Source organism: Dendropsophus ebraccatus, chromosome 7 (assembly GCF_027789765.1).
Source record: "Dendropsophus ebraccatus isolate aDenEbr1 chromosome 7, aDenEbr1.pat, whole genome shotgun sequence".
In the NCBI taxonomy this organism is placed as follows: Eukaryota; Metazoa; Chordata; class Amphibia; order Anura; family Hylidae; genus Dendropsophus; species Dendropsophus ebraccatus.
Window position 1 is genome coordinate 119,648,580 of NC_091460.1, and position 16,488 is coordinate 119,665,067.

General features: G+C 42.5%; 1 protein-coding gene across 1 annotated transcript in view; it reads left to right on the plus strand.

Moving 5' to 3' along the window:
- CCSER1 (coiled-coil serine rich protein 1) overlaps positions 1–16,488 on the plus strand; it is a 683,371-nt gene that overhangs the window by 107,954 nt on the left and 558,929 nt on the right. The window contains exons 2-3 of the mRNA XM_069978327.1: positions 1,061–2,358; positions 7,932–8,119. Of these exons, the coding sequence (XP_069834428.1) occupies positions 1,080–2,358; positions 7,932–8,119 (1,467 nt within the window). The 5' untranslated portion in view covers positions 1,061–1,079. The remainder of the gene's footprint in view (positions 1–1,060; positions 2,359–7,931; positions 8,120–16,488) is intronic.

Sequence of the window (16,488 nt, forward strand, 5' to 3'; positions counted from 1 at the left end):
TGGATATAGAAGCCGCCGGTCACTTGCCTTCCCGGTTCCAGCGCCGGGTCCCGGATCGCCCCGCCCCGTTCTCCTGTCCGGCTGCCGCTTCCTGGTCTGAGCTGCGGCTTGAGACATGACATCTAAAGGTAGCTCAGCCATTTATCGGCCGAGGCAGGACTCCACTACGACCGCTGAATGGCTGAGCTGCCTTTAGACATCACGCTCAGACCAGGAAGCGGCAGCCTGACAGGAGAACAGGGCAGCGTGATCTGGGACCCGGCGCTGGAATCGGGGAGATAAGTGACCATCGGCTTCTATATCAACCCCCTCCCCAGCCGTACACTGAAAATGACCTTAGCCCGGAGTACCCCTTTAACGAGTCCAGTGGGTTGTGTCACTCAATGGACTCGACTTTATTGATTTTAATCAATAAATTACTTAAGTTATACTGAATCTTTTCCCATAAAGATATATATCAATCTGCTCAGCTCCTTCCGCTCAATAACATGAAGGCGATAGCTTAGGTAGCATTTTCATAGTGACTGGTCCCCTTTAAATAAACCGCAATAAAACAGCAAAATAATTGCAAACATTTAGTTGTTTTAGTGTAGTTTAGCAAGTTTGCTCATGTCTATCTGTCTGCACTCCCTCAGTTTTCTCCTTCTCTGGTTTCCCCACCAAACTTTAACCCAATCAGCCAATCACTGTCTGAGATGGGACAGTGCCATGGCAAGTAATTTGCATAGTGGGCTGCCACTCTTGTCTATGGAATGACAGTCCAGTCAGCGAGCTGTCACCATGAGATGAGAGTGAGAAAACGCTCAGTCAACAATTGGCTTCGGCGCTGTCCAACCGCTGGGTGGACAGAGAAACACACCATTTTTATGTGTATTTTATTGTGAGACCTCAATCTTTACAAACTTTTTCCGAACTTTGCAATCAGTTGCAAAGCTTTATGTAAAGTTCGAAAGGAATCTTGGTTCGTATGATTCGGTTTGCTTATCTCACTAATACACTAATTTATGTGTCTTTTATCATGACTTTAAGGTAATTGATTTCTATACTTATGTTTTTACAGGCTGAAACCCTTAGTTCTGATGGGGGACGTAGGAACAAAGCGCTCAGCACTTGTCTCCAGGCTGCCAATATTTAGACGCACTTTAAGCCGCAGACAAGACTCCTTGCCTTCCTCTCCTTCTTCCAACAATACCAGTGGACTGCACAGTTCTTCCCCTTCAAGTACCAATTCCAGCTCAGGTAGCACTGGCAAACGCCGAAGTATATTTCGCACTCCATCTTTAAGTTTTCAACATAAAAAGGAGAGCAATCAAAGATATCAATGTAGCCAAGGTACAAATAACTCTGAGGCAGCCCAAAACACACTTAAGAATATTGATTTAGAAGAACAGTCTAAGGTTAAATTAAAGAGCTCTACAAGTATTCCAGGGTCGTGTAGAAAGAAAATCACCAGATCTTTAACGGAAAACTTTGAGGGGAAGAAAGAACATTCAGCTCATAAAAATGTGTTCACAAACTGCTTGGGTAAAAGTGAAGGAGACGACTCAGGATTTGCAGAGGATCAAACCAGGCGTTCTGTTAAACATTCCTCGAGGAAACTCCTTCCTAGGTCGTTTTCATCCCATTACAGGTTCTCCAAACATGGATCTCAGTGTGCAACATCTTCACCATCACAAACATCGGAGTGTAAAGAAGAAGTACATACCCATATTGAAACAAATACTTCACTTCCCAAGACAATACAGCATAGCAGCATTGAAGTAACAGATTATATAGAACACTCATTGCCATCACCACTTATATCAACTGATCATACCACTGCTCCACAGACACCATCAGACTTCACTTTTATGGATGATTCAGCCTCGGAAGCCGATTCTCTGCCAAACAGTACAACTCAGCATTCCAACAAGCAACAATTTTCCCATCCGGTTTCTACCTCACAAAATTCTGCCAGTCCAATCTCTATTACTACGCAAGAAAAAAGTGACGTAGCAGAAGACAAGTCAGAATGTGATGGTCTGTCCCTTACAAAACCCAAAGTAGAGGCAGTTGTAGAAAGAGCTGAGTCAAGCTCTTCTCTTCTTTACGCCAAACCACTGCTACCTATTTGTGAAGTGTCTTCAAGCAATGCTTACGTAAAAAATGGTATCGGGGAGCAACATATGGACAAGTCAGTATTTCAAAATGGAGAGCACTCCTTCTCCACACAAACTTTTCCAAAGAGATCAGAGCCAGCAGTATATCATCAACGCAGAGCAACCTCTACTATGCCAACTCATCATTCATTGCAAGAAACAAATGGAATTGCTTCTTATGAAACACAGTCTGCCATGATTCATCATGCTCATGCTAGAGGTATCCATTTTTTTTTACTTTACTTTTTTAACTTCAATCTTAAAAAGAATCTGACAGCAGTTTTAAGCTTTCAAAAGTTCTGACAGTTCCATATACAAAGGTGAAGTAATGGAGTTAAAATAAAACCTAAAGTTCATGCCATGCACACGGCAAAATTTTCTGCCCAGTCGGCTGATTCGCCTAGATAACGCCCTGTGTAATAACAACAATGATTAGCTGAGGACCAAATCATTTCAACTCTGTGTAATGGGAGGTGCGCAGACAGCGGTTGGTTAAAGGGCAGAGAAAATAATAATATTAATAATACTTACCTCTCCACACTCTTGATGTCCTTCCAGCTTCTCCTGGCTCACCGTAGCCACTTTTGAAGCTGTCTCTGCAATGACAGGCCGCTCAGCAAATTACTGGTTGTGGCTTTGTCCCGTCTTGGCCTGTGATTGGCTGACCAGCCTGTCACTTTGGAGACCTCTCAGAAGTTCCAGCGGCTGCTGCCAGGAGAAGCCTGAAGGATGGAAGGAAGCCGGGGAGCTTAAAGAGGTAAAGTATAGCTGTATCATTTTCTATATATGCAGCAAGGGCTGTATGGACATTTCTTACAATATATATTCGGCCCAAACGTTTGCGGCACAAATAGCCTTTCGTAATAGGATTTGTAAGCGAGCGCGAGCAAGTGGCCATTAAAAAATTAATATGCAAATAAGAGCCTGTGGATCATCATTTAAGAGTCTCCAAACACAGAACTAGCCAGATATCCCTCCGGTAAGGGCCCAGCCAGAGGGTGGTTCCTGTAGGGAAACCACCAAAACCACTATATTAAGTGGTCCTATAAGTCAGTGTAATGACAAGGGAAAAACCAAGGCCAGGCATCCATCCACAGACAGCTGTTTCGGGGTGTTGCCCCTCATCATTTAGTCATTACATTGACTTATAGGGCCACTTAATATGGTGATTTTGGTGGTTTCCCTACAGGAGCCTCCCCCTGGCTGGGCCCTTCCCAGAGGGATATCTGGCTAGTCCTGTGTTTTGAGACTCCTAAATGAGGCTCCACGGGCGTTTTTTTGCATATTCGTAATAGCAATGCCCCTAGGATTTCACTGTATTGAATGCTTTAACCAGCAGGTGACACTGTTATCTTTGGCTGGTCAGTGATCTGTTTCTCATATGATTAAAAAATGAAGACATTACACTATAATAGGAAGAGACAGTAAACCATCTGGTAAAGAAATGGAGAACCTGTCACCACCCATGGTATATCAATTTCAAGAAATGCTCTAAAATACTCTAGAATTTTTATTTTATGGGGAATTAAAGTATAAAAGGTCAAAAGAGGCCACAATTCCTCTTTATGGTGCACACAGCCCTATTTAAAATATGTAGAAAAAAAAACCTTTAAAGTGTCACTGTCGTGAATTTTTTTTTTTGCAGAAATCAATAGTCCAGGCGATTTTCAGAAACTTTGTAATTGGGTTTATTATCCGAAAAATGCATTTTTATCATGAAAAATCAGTTTGAAGCTCTCCCCCCTGTCTTCATTGTTCTCCTATGGAGAGAGCTAAAGAAAAGACCAAAACAGGACAACAAAGAGTTAATCTACAAATCCCTCACGGGATATCTGCTGTGACAGTCACCAGTGACCTGTCTGAGCTCAGATTACAGCTGTCACCCAGCTCCGTGCCTGTAATCCTCTGTTATCTGCTTTCTGCTGCTGGCTAACTCCCTCCTTCCTCCTCCCCCCTCCCCTCTCCCTAGAACAGACAGCGTACGACTCCTGCAACAAGTCACAATTTTCAGATTTTTCAGAGTGGATGAAAAAGAGGAAGGAGGGGGGGACCTGGGAAAAGGCTTTTTACATGCAGATAATGGCAGATTTGGCTAATAAACCCAATTACAAAGTTTCTTAAAATCGCCTGGACTATTGATTTCTGCAAAAAAAAAAAAAATACGACAGTGACTCTTTAAGGGTGCCTTCACACCTACCGACTCGCAGCGTTAATAACGCTGCAAGTCGGCTAGGTCCTGGCAGATCACTGTCAGTACATACACGCAGTGGTCTGAACGACCGCTGCGTGTATGTAAATCTGCCGGCTGCTTAACCCCTTCTGATGCCGGCCGGCCGCCTCCCGCTCAGCTCTGTATACATTACCTCCTCGCTCCACGGGGTCCCGGCGTCCCTCTCTCCCGCCCGGCCAATCAGTGGCTGTGGCAGGGCAAAACACTGATTGGCCGGGCGCGAGAGCAGGACGCCGGGACCCCGTGGAGCGAGGAGGTATGTATACAGAGCTGAGCTGGAGGCGGGAGGTGTCCGGCATCAGAAGGGGTTAAGCAGCCGGCAGATTTACATACACGCAGCGATCGTTCAGACCGCTGTGTGTATGTACTGACAGTGATCTGCCAGGACCTAGCCGACTTGCAGCGTTATTAACGCTGCGAGTCGGTAGGTGTGAAGGCACCCTAAGAAGTAATTGTGCCATTACTCAAGTGTAAGATGATCATACGTGAGTCCTGATATGCCCTTATTAACAGACTATGACCATTTTAATTATGGCTTTAACTTAAACACACTCTCTCTCATTGGTATACTTTCATCTCGAAAGTAAGTTCAAATGGAATTAAATGTCAGAGGAAACGACTGTGCCTTCTAACAAGTAATAAATCCTTTATGTAAATAAGGAATACACCAAGCTAATTAAATATTCATAGAACAGACGGTTCAAAGTTCTGCCCTTCCCAAACTATTATGTCTGAGCACCATCATAGTTCTATCAACTTGTGCAGAGGTATCTATTTTAATTGGACTTTCACATTCATATTACCCACTAATGATTTCTACCCTGTGGCAATGTAAAGTTGTCATAAAATACCACCATCGTCTGTAATTAGAATACCAAACGTGTTTTCAGCCCTAATTAGGTATAAGCCAGGTGAATTATTTGATATTTAATAGTGTACCAAGATGGTTTATTAACCTATGAAATGTTGCTCAGTTGATGCCAGTTTAATCATCAAAACATAATTAAAGGGGTTGGCCACTTTATAGTAAAATAATTCAGTGTACAGTATTAGTATGTATACTCACTTTATATACTGACAGCAGTTCCCTGTGTACACCATAAAGCTAATATCAGACTTCCCTCCTCCAGGCTGTGCTGCCCTGCTCTGTGGTGAGGCTGTCCATAAGATGGCTGACATGGAGGAGCATGTGACCATGCCCCACCCCCCCACCCCCAGTGTCCACCATAGGCATATAAAAGCTCAGTGGGACACTGGGGGTGGGGCATGGTCACATGCTCCTCCATGTCAGCCATCTTATGCCTGTTTCTCAGCTCCAAAGGGACCTATCAATCACGTGGTATAAAATCGACAGATCCATGGACCATTAAATGAAGGAGAGATAACATAATCCTTGTAAGATTACATAGTTATCCTCTGAAATGTTCATTAAAGTGAACAGCGGAGTCCAAGACAGAGAGTGGCAGATTAAATTGATAGCTAAGTGCATTTGACTGTATGGGGTCTAACTAATTCTAATGCAAGCCCTACTTGTTTTTAAGCCTGAATCTCAAATGTTATTTGACTAGAGCTATACTAAAAGATATAAACTCTGTTAAGATTTTGAGCAAACTTATTGTACATGTCCAAAACCAAACAAATAACTTATAAAATAAAGCTTATAAAATTCCACCTAGCCTTGATATTGTACTGCTGCAAGGTTGATAGATCTTGCCATCGTGTTGTGACTCCATATCAGTAATATGCCTATTAGCCTGGCATCAACTACTAGTAATATGGTTATAGACGGAGGCATGAGGGTTCAGCCTAGGGGAATGGGCACCCAACCTAAGTAACTATTGTTGCGCAGAATAAGGGCCCTATTACATGGTACAATAATTGGCAGAATCAGAAGGCAGCTTCAGAGCGGTCTATCAGAGCTGACAGGCTGCTCAGCCAATCACTGGCCGTGATAAGGTAGCTCTGAACGTGCAGCACGCGGGACCAGGGAGGAAGCAGAGCTCAGGAGCATGGAAAGGTAATGTAAACTGTTTGAGCAAGGGCTGCACGGACATAGCTAACAATGTCCGTGCAGCCCTTGCTAAAAGACTATCAGTCTGTGTAATAGACCCAGTAAACGAGCACCAATCTAGCAGATCTAGCTCGTTTACAGTATTGATCGGGCTGCCATCGGCCTGTGTAATAGCACTTTACAGAGGGAGAATTCTCTGCCCGCTGTCCATTAGGGTTCTGTGAAGTGATCGCAGGCTTCCAGTTTCCTGGCAATGGGAGCCGGCGGGAAGAGGGAGGGAGTGCTGGGTGTGCGGCCTTGAGCTCTGCCCCCTCCCCTCTCTCCCCTGCGGCTATGAAAAGGTTGTAACAGCCGCAGGGGACAGGGGAGAGGGGGCAGAGACAGGGACATCAGCTTATGGGATCATTATTATCCCATAAGCTGATTTCCTAAAATGACCTGGGCATTGAGGAATCAATGACCCCAGGTCGTGAAAGGGTTAAGGTAATACTATACCCAAAATAAACATTGCCTGATTCAATGATGTTCCTTGAATATCTGAAAAAAAAAAAAAAAAAAAAAAAGAACTCACTTGTCACACGCTCCCCCGCTGGGCTTGAGGCTACTGCTGTTTATCCTCCCCTAACAATTCTGCATTACACAGTTATATATTACATGCTCAGCAGTTCACCGTCTCTGCTCTGCTCTCACCTGTATGCCTGTAGCATGGCCTCTCAATGAGTGGCGCTCTTTCCTGCCATTACTGTACTCCTCTTTCACAGGGACTGCTGCTGAAGCAGGAAGTGCTCCTCATGGGCGGGGCCAGGCAGGGAGGGACTAGTTAGATGTTTTAGTAAGGCCAGCATGTTGTAGCTAAGGTGCTGCGCGCGGCACATGAGCTATACCAAGTCAATGATGAATTAAGCAGCCGCCCGCAGTATGGGCCAACCCTGAAGAGGGGCGGGACAGCCCTCGAATAGCGTTAAGCAGCAGTGGCGGGGCTCTGAGGCCTTCAACCAGTGGTCACCAATTGTGGCTCAGTCCTACAGCATAATATGCTGGGGGAAGACCGGCATAGGGGGAAAATGCCACCCTGGCCCAGCCCACCCCTTCCCTTGTATATTAATAGCCCCACTCGCTGCTAGAAACACTGTAAGTGTCAGAAGTCTCCAACAGCCTGTGAGCATCACTCAGCATTTAGTTTTAAGGGCACAAAAAACGTTGAATGGTATGCTCACCCGGTTATGCTTCTGGTTATAAGGTTTAGTAATAGTGCCACATCTTTAACAAAAAAATGATCTGCAGCTGCCAAGAGCAGGGGTGGAACACTACTGTATTGTAGTCACTAGATTGTTAACATAAAATTTTCTTGAAACAGCTTTAGAGCTACACAAATAGACATAGCTGTACTCTCTGATGATTATATTGGCATGCTATGTATAATATTGTAAGTAAAAATATATATAGTTTTCCCCAGTTTTACAAAGATTTCTATTTTAATAGGTATTTTTAATTGTTTTCCTGTTTTCTTCTTGTCAATCGCTTATTAGAGCTACCATCTGTGTCTTTACAGTTAACTATGCCAGTAGTTTCAGCCCACACAGAGACGGACGTTATTTAGAGAGACGTTTGCGTTCCTCCTCAGAGGGCACAGCAGGGGGCAGTAGAATGGCTTTCAAACCAAAGGAGGGAAGCCTAGACGAAGGGTCTCAATTCCGGAAACAGAGAACAATCTCAACATCTTCAAAAATGAATAGCATGGTAAGTGAAAGATATAATTTCTTATCATTTTACTGTTATTAAAATTTTTGGTGTGACAAAATTTTGTATATAAATTAGCAACCCACCAGGTTCTAAAACTTACAAAGCTACTCAGTCTATAGTAGTACCATTCCACAACACTTTATAACACAGAGGACATATGTACAATCTTACTAAAATAACAATCTATGTGACAATTCAAACAATAGAAGTAAGGGCCTTTCTTACAAGAGGTTAGCGAACAGTGGGGTGGATGAGCCAGTCACCAGCCAGTATCTGTGCACTGAAGAAGAGAAATAAAATGGGAAATGTGACATCTGCCTAAAAAGATGTGTTTTTATGGCACACTTAAAGGGGTACTCTGGCCAACTCACCTTTTTTTTACAATCACCAGGGACAGGATGGGTGAGAACAATTACATCCACTTACGTCTCCGGCTCCAGCACTGCCATCTGCATCCCACTGCTCTGTACTTGGGTCCCTGGTCTCCGTATGCTTCCAGGTCTGAGTTGGGACTTGAGATGTGACATGGCCAGGCCATTTAGTGGCTAGAGGGGTGTCCCACCTCTGCTGCTGAATGGCTGAACAGGCCTAAGTCCTGTCTTAGACCAGGAATCAGCCAAAGATCAGGGGCTGGAGCAGTGCGAAGCAGGCAGCAGTGCTGGAGCCAGGGAGGTAAGTGGATACACAATGGATGCTGAGAATTAATCTATTAGCTGGGGTATTACATTGCACAGACCTGTTGCAGCATGAGAAAAGTTGTGGAGATGAGAGTGGGAGGTTCGGAAAGTGAGGGAAGAAGATGTAGAGAGGTGCAACGCAGTGGAGCTTTGTAGGTGAGAAGTTTAAATTGTATTTTAAAGGGGTTATCCAGCGCTACAAAAACATGGCCACTTTTGCCCGACTCTTGTCTCCAGATTGGGTGGGGTTTGAAACTCAGTTCCATTGAAATAAAAAGAGCTTAATTGCAAACCGCACCTGAACTGGAGACAAAAGAAAGGGAAAAGTGGCCAAGTTTTCATAGTGCTGGATAACCCCTTTAATTGCAAACCGCACCTGAACTGGAAACAAGAGTGGGGCAAAAGTGGCCATGTTTTTGTGGCGCTGGATAACCCCTTTAACTGAATGGGCAACCAGTGACTGGCACGGGGGGAAGTACCAGGGTTGTGGTGGGGCAGAGCGAGGAGCCTGACTGCTACATTCAGGATGGATTTGAGTGTGGGGGGTTTAGTGAAAGTTAAAGACCTTTTACCCAGCTCAAACATAGGTAAAATTAGAGTTTGTGGTAAAACTCTTTCCTTATAATTGGCCCATGTAAAAGGGCCAGTTATCGGCCAATGATCAGGCAATAAAAAAGGCTAGTTTGGTGGCATTGGATGATCAGTATATAAAGAAGAATAGTTAGCTGACCGCTTATTACACAGGAGATATATGGCTGACAATTGTGAAATTAAAGGGCTGCACAAACAGTCCAATCACAACTGACCTGTACAAAGGATATTCAACTATAAGAGTTTTAGCTGTATAAACAACAAGATAGGTTTATGGAAGGGCAAGTGATGGAATATAATTTTCTAAATAAATTTTTCATTTGTAAAATAAGTAAAGTAACTAAAAAGAGCTAAGTGTTAACTCTTAATTTTATTATGTTCTGTTTTATTCTATATCCTTAATATTATTTAGTTAAAAAGAACTCAAACTTGTTACATTATGATCGCTTCCAAAATCAATTACAAAGTAATAAATGACTATAAACGGCTGAAAATGGGCAAAATTTCTTTGTTCGTAAAATAGGCCAAATTGGCTTCCTTGTTAATAACTGTATTATTATCAATGATTTCCCTTTGGAAAACAGTAACCTGATGCTTTTGGCAACGTCTTTACTTCTCCATTTGTGCTGGTTCTCATAAACTTACCCAAATGTGGGAGCTGAACAGTTTTGAATTGTTTTGAAGAACAGAAGTGTGAAGTGTTTCACCATATGCACCAAATGTTTCCAGATTTCCAATGGAGCCAACCATAGCACGGAGGCTTAGAATGACCTGTCTTTCTTTTAATTTAGAAGAAATGTAATTTTAAGAAAATAAATAAATATATATATATATATATATATATATATATATATATATATATATATATGTATCACAGACAAGATATACGTGTCTGAGGAATAATGTCCCTGGGGTGACAGCCAAGCCTATAGTCCAGGCAATGCTCTTTCAAAAACATGCAAAGCAACACGCCTCCTGAAAGAAAAGAGCAGCTTCCTCTTTAGCCATCTATTAGAGGTAACACCTAAAGGCTTCTCACCAGGCAACTAGCACCCTACCCTGCCCTGTTCTGATGAGTGACAATAACCTCAAACCAGCTGACTACAGATGGGTCCTCTAACTTTTAGTGGAGACTCTGATTTAGCTGAAAATCCCTTGTTATGTTTCTAGAAGTCAAGCTTTAAAGGGTAGATTTATTGTTTTTTTTATTAACTGGTGTCAGAAGTTATTCAGATTTGTACATTTCTTCCCCCAAAAAATCTCCAGTCTTCCAGTCAGGGGCATAGCTAGGATTCACGGGGCCCCATAGCAGGAAATTTTAAGCCTCCGCTCCCCTACACACAACACAAAGCACACATATATATATATATATATATATATATATATATATATATATATATATATATATATATTATATATATATATATATAATATTTATTTTGTGATGTACATATATCTTGTCGCCAGAGACAAAATCCTGGCTGCAGCCACAAGAGTGACTGGCAGAGCAGAGAGCCAATGGCTGCTTGCTCTGACAGTCCACTGTTTTTACCCATTAGGAGCCCTTATGGTTAAATACATAGGTGCAGGAGCAGACTACCTTCTGCTTAACCCCTTATTTACTGCAGTATGTAAGTGACCCAAAGTTCAGTAGATAAGGAGATATCTGCTTTACTGCTGTTGCCCTGATAACCCCTGACCTCTGCACGGAGCTCTGCACATTTTCCTACTTGATTGCAGCAAATGGAGAACAGAGGTCAGGGGTTATCAGAGGATATATCTTTGTCTTCTGCTTGTTAACCCTTTTTTGTGTTGCAGCATGTAAGTAAACGTTGGGTCACTTACACACTGCAGTACATAAGGGGTTTAGCAGAAGAACACACGCTCTTACCTTTTCCTCCAGGCCCCCCCACCTGCGCAGGGCCCCATAGCAACTGCCTACCCTGCCTCTATGGTAACTACACCACTGCTTCCAGTACTTATCCGCAGCTGTGTGTCCTGCAGGAAGTGGTGTATTTTTTCAGTCTAAAACAGTGCTCTCTGCTGCCACCTCTGTTCTTGACAGGAACAGTCCAGAGCATGAGAGGTTTTCCATGGGTATTTGCCGATGCCCTGGGAAGTTCCTGACACAGACAGAGGTGGCATCAGAGATCACCGTATCAGACTGTAGAGAATGCACCGCTTCCTGCAGGACATACAGCAGCTGATAAGTACTGGAAGACTTAAGATTTTTTAATAGAAGCAAAACATTTTGTTTTTCTCCAGATTACCCCTTTAAGATTTACAAAAACTAGCTTCAATAAAGAGCGTGCTTTTATCTTTTGGAGGAGAGCTACTATGCACAGTCAATAGAAGTTTATAGCTTGCATTATTTTGCCTTTGTAGTGCTATCTAATACCATGGCCGTTGTAGGCCATGCATCTCGGGATTTTCAGCCAGAGCTTGCTCATTCTATCGATTCAGAATCTATGGGTTTGACCCAATAAACACTAATTAAAGTGCAGGGCTGCTGTATAAAGATTTCCTTATTGTAGATTTAATCTCCCTTCATTAAAATGAGATGTAGCCTTCACGTGGAAACGGCTTCCCCTATTAATCACAAAATGTGCCGGAGAAATGACCACCGAGACTTTACGCGTCTGGCTAGCTGATGTATGAGCCGCACGAGATGTCTACATGATTAACCTCAGCCTTAATATGCGCTTTGTTTAAATCATTTCCAATATGCGGTGAATTGGATAAACCTCAGTTCCATTTCTCTAAAACGGGCACCGAGGATTTCCAAAGCATAGGAGAAAGCGAGCCGTGTGCACTGTAACCTGCAATGTTAAATGGTCTCGGAGCGAAAACTTCATTTATCTTCATTTAGTATCTTATTGTATTATATTCTATAGCAGTTGATGCATCATAGATTATAGGTCTCTTTTTTTTTTTAGTCTATTGAAGAATCTGATCTAGTTTCCATATCGGTATAATTAATTGGCAGACTTGTGTGAAAACATATCAAGTGGCAGCTGTGTCTTTTTCCCAATTGCACAGCATATTAACCTTCCTCCTGCAGCCAGAGAGTTTAGCCGTCCTATCTCTAAATACATAGCCGATTAGTATTTTCTAAATCTAGTAATAGGCACCAGTATTAAGGAAATAACATCATTTGGCAGCGTCGTTTGGCTGAATACCTTAACGGACTTCCATAAGCAGCGGAAAGCCTGGCCGGAGCCTATGGTAGATTGGATGTTCAGCCATTTGTGTAAATAATTAGCCATGTTTACCAGTCGCTCGCACTGCAGATGCCGGCTGTCGTATTTTATCCACAGGTCGTCATGCTGATTAGGAAACTGGAGCCGAGATTGGAATCAAAAGAATCCGAATGTAGGAATATACTTGACACTTTAGTTCTAAGTTGTTGCGTATGTTTCCTAGCATTTTTTTTTATTATTATTTTTTAATTTTTTTTTTTTTTATTATCATCATAATTCATAAATTACATACTGAATTCATCACAGAGTAACATACATTATCAGAATTTCTCCTTTAATTTATATACATATTTCTTTCTTTAATTTAATTCCTGGAGAAATCTGGAGAACCACTTCTTTTCATTAATATATAAAATACAAAAATAGGAAAAAAAAAAATTATTACATTTTTTACTTGTAAATATATTAGCACCGTAGAGAAAGTTCCAGCTCCCCACTTGCAACTACGTCTCACTATCAACCCCACAAATCCCCATAAGACTTGTTTATAGAGATGAACGAATCTACAGTAGGATCGAAAGGAAATCATTTTAGGGGGAGATTTATCAAACTGGTGTAAAGTAGAATTGTCTTAGTTGCCCCTAACAACCAATCAGATTCCCTTTTTCATTCCTCACAGACTCTTTGGAAAATGAAATGTGGAATCTGATTGGTTGCTAGGGGCAACTGAGCCAGTTTCACCTTACACCATGTTTGATAAATCTTCCCCTTTGTTTCTATCTGCATGCTGCTGTGGGCCTTTAAAGTCTGCTCCACTCTGTGCCGCTCCTCCTTGGGTGCTGGGAAAAGATGGATCCAGTCCTCGGAAAGTGATTTGCTTTGTTCCTATTGTAGATTCGCTCTTCTCTACTTGTAAACACTTGCAATAGGAATCCCTAATAATCCACCTTGTGAAAACATAACAAGCTTTATTTTTTATCCCTAAAGACAGCAATTTTAATGAAAGTAAAAGTTCCCCTACAGACCTAGCTTTTTTCACCCTTAGGCCATGTTCACACATGGTATAACACTGGCTGTTCTGTGACCCTGGCTGCACGCTTCTTTGTGTGAACTGACATGTCTGAGTGGCCTCTTTTCAATGAATAGCGGCTGCTAAAAACTGACATGTCCTTCTCTGGGGGCTCTCCCGAAAATTCACTGACTGATGATGTCAGTGGAGAAAGGGGTTGGTCTGATGCAAAAATCACTACAGACTCCTTTGTTCTTTGAGAGATAAGCCACTATCCGTGCAGTGGCTGTTCTAAATTTTCATATGTATGGGGAGGATGGGAGATATAAATATCATCCCAATGATCATTCCGCCGACAGTTATTAAAGGTGTATGGCCTCTATAACTCTCACCTACTTAAAGTGACTCTGTACCCACAATCTGTCCCCCCCCCCCCCCCCGAACCTCTTGTACCTTCGGATAGCTGCTTTTAAGATCTGTCCTGGGGTCCGTTCGGCAGGTGATGCAGTTATTGTTTTAAAAACGACTTTTAATCCTACAGTGCTGTGTCTAACGTCCGGGGCTTACATTTGTATATGCATTAGGCTGGCACCACCTCTCTGTCCTTCCTCCCCACCCTCCTCATCATTAGGAATGCTCCAGGCAGATTGCTTCCTATTCCCCACCTGTGTGTATAACGAACATGGGCTGGATCATTAATACACCTGTGCAAAGCTCAAACAGCAGTAAATGTTCCTGGATCATTCCTAATGATGAGGAGGGCGGGGAGGAAGGATTGAGAGGTGGTTCCAGCTTAATGCATATACAAATGTAAGCCCTGGCCGTTAGACACAGCGATGTAGGATTAAAAGTTGTTTTTAGGACAATAACTGCAACCTCTGCTGAACGGACCCCAGGACAGATCTTGGATTAAAAGCAGGTATCTGAAGGTACAAGTGGTTTGGGGGGGACAGATTGTGGGTACAGAGTCGCTTTAACAGAGTTCTAACCAACTCCCAATCTCAGAGGAAGCTATGCTTTGTGGTTGAAGGTCTTATCCCTTCCTACTCGAAGACTGGAGATTTTTTATTTTTTTTTAAATAGAAGTAAATTACAGTCTGTTGCAATTTCTGACACCAGTTGATTTGAAAGAATTTTTTTTTTTGCTGGAGTATATATATACTGTACATTAGATATATAGATAGAGAGAGAGAGAGTGTGTGGAAGCGAGTGGCACTACAAGTTCCAACAAGGCGGGTGCCAGCCGACTTAGTTCTTGACCACAAATCTCGATCAATAGGATAAACGATGATCAGCGGCACACCAATAACGTGGATAAATGTGATGATTTATTGTTCAAAGGTTCAGAACATTCAACAAGTGCAGCACAGCATAGCACGACATTTCGGTGGGGTAACCGCCACTTGAAAATGGCAGTTACCCTGCCGAAACATTGTGTTATGCTGTGCTGCACTTGTTGAATGTTCTGAACCTTTGAACAATAAATCATCACATTTTTCCACGTTATTGGTGTGCCACTGATCATTGTTTATCCTATAGATAGATAAAAGATAGATAGATAGATGGATAGATAGATCAACTAAGGGGGCAAAAAATAGTGTTTTGTTTCTTTCTATAGAAGCGGAAAATGTCAAATAATCTGGTTCTATTTTTCCAGGGAACACAACCTCCTACATGTTGGCGATTGTAGCGGCGGAGTTGTTATTCCTTACTTGTTGATAAACTGAGGTCCTGGCTGGCAGCCTGTTATTTATAGCTGCCATTCATATTCATTAATGTTTGACTACTACATACAGACTTTCCATTCAGTAATAGCAGTCACTTTGTGACCTCTATGGGAATTTACATACAAGGCTTGCCAGAGGCAGAAGGCTGTCTAATATCACCCTGAAGCTGGTAATAAATATTTGAGAGTGTAAGTACACTTCCCGCATTGGCATCTCCACTAACTCATGCTGCCTGCATCTCTAATGGACTGAGATGTTTATAGATGCTAATCAATATGCAATTAGGTCTTTATTATTGATTTATCACTTGTAAGACCAAATGTCTTTGTTATGGCTTGAAGGCTTTTTGTAGAAGTCACAGCTCATGTTGTCAACTAGAGCTTATCATTCTGCGCTGGACTATTGATGAGATTCTCCTGGAAGATGTACAGATACAATATATGGATAGGTCAGCTGTCTAATAGAAGATGTATGCCGCCAAGTATTCATCACTGAATCAACAAGAATACAGGGGGTCTTTTCCATAAACAGAGCAACATTTCTCCATTGACTTTGTCTACAGTTGTAGCAGGACCTTGGTGAACATGCAGCAGTGTAAAACAGGATTGCAAATATAGCAATTCATTAATCCATACGCTTACTTTGAGTTGAAGCAGAATGAGGGCAGGGGTCAACAGACTTCTTCACCTGTTACCTTCCAATCTTGTTCTTCCCGTTAAATTTAAAGAGCTTATCCAGCGCTACAAAAACATGGCCACTTTCTTCCAGAGACAGCACCACTCTTGTCTCCAGCTTGTGGGGGGGGGGGGGGGGGGGGGGGGTTTGCTGCTCAGTTCCATGGAAGTCAATGGAGCTTAATTGCAAACTTATAGAAAGTTGCCATGTTTTCGTAGCGCTGGATAAACCCTTTAAAGACAGTTATGGAGAACACAACATATTATAGCCACAGATCAGAAAAGTAAATCTGGCAGATCAAGATTCGCTGCAAAACGAGCTGTCAGTTTTGCGAAGGAAATTAGTTAAGGAAATTAACACACACACATGGCGGCCACACATTCTGTCTGGAGTGTTATTGGGTGGGAGAAAGGGATTAGCCATAATCCCTATCGCCCATCCAATCAGCTGCAGGCCCCTCTGTGATGTCAGCACCCCCCTCTATATA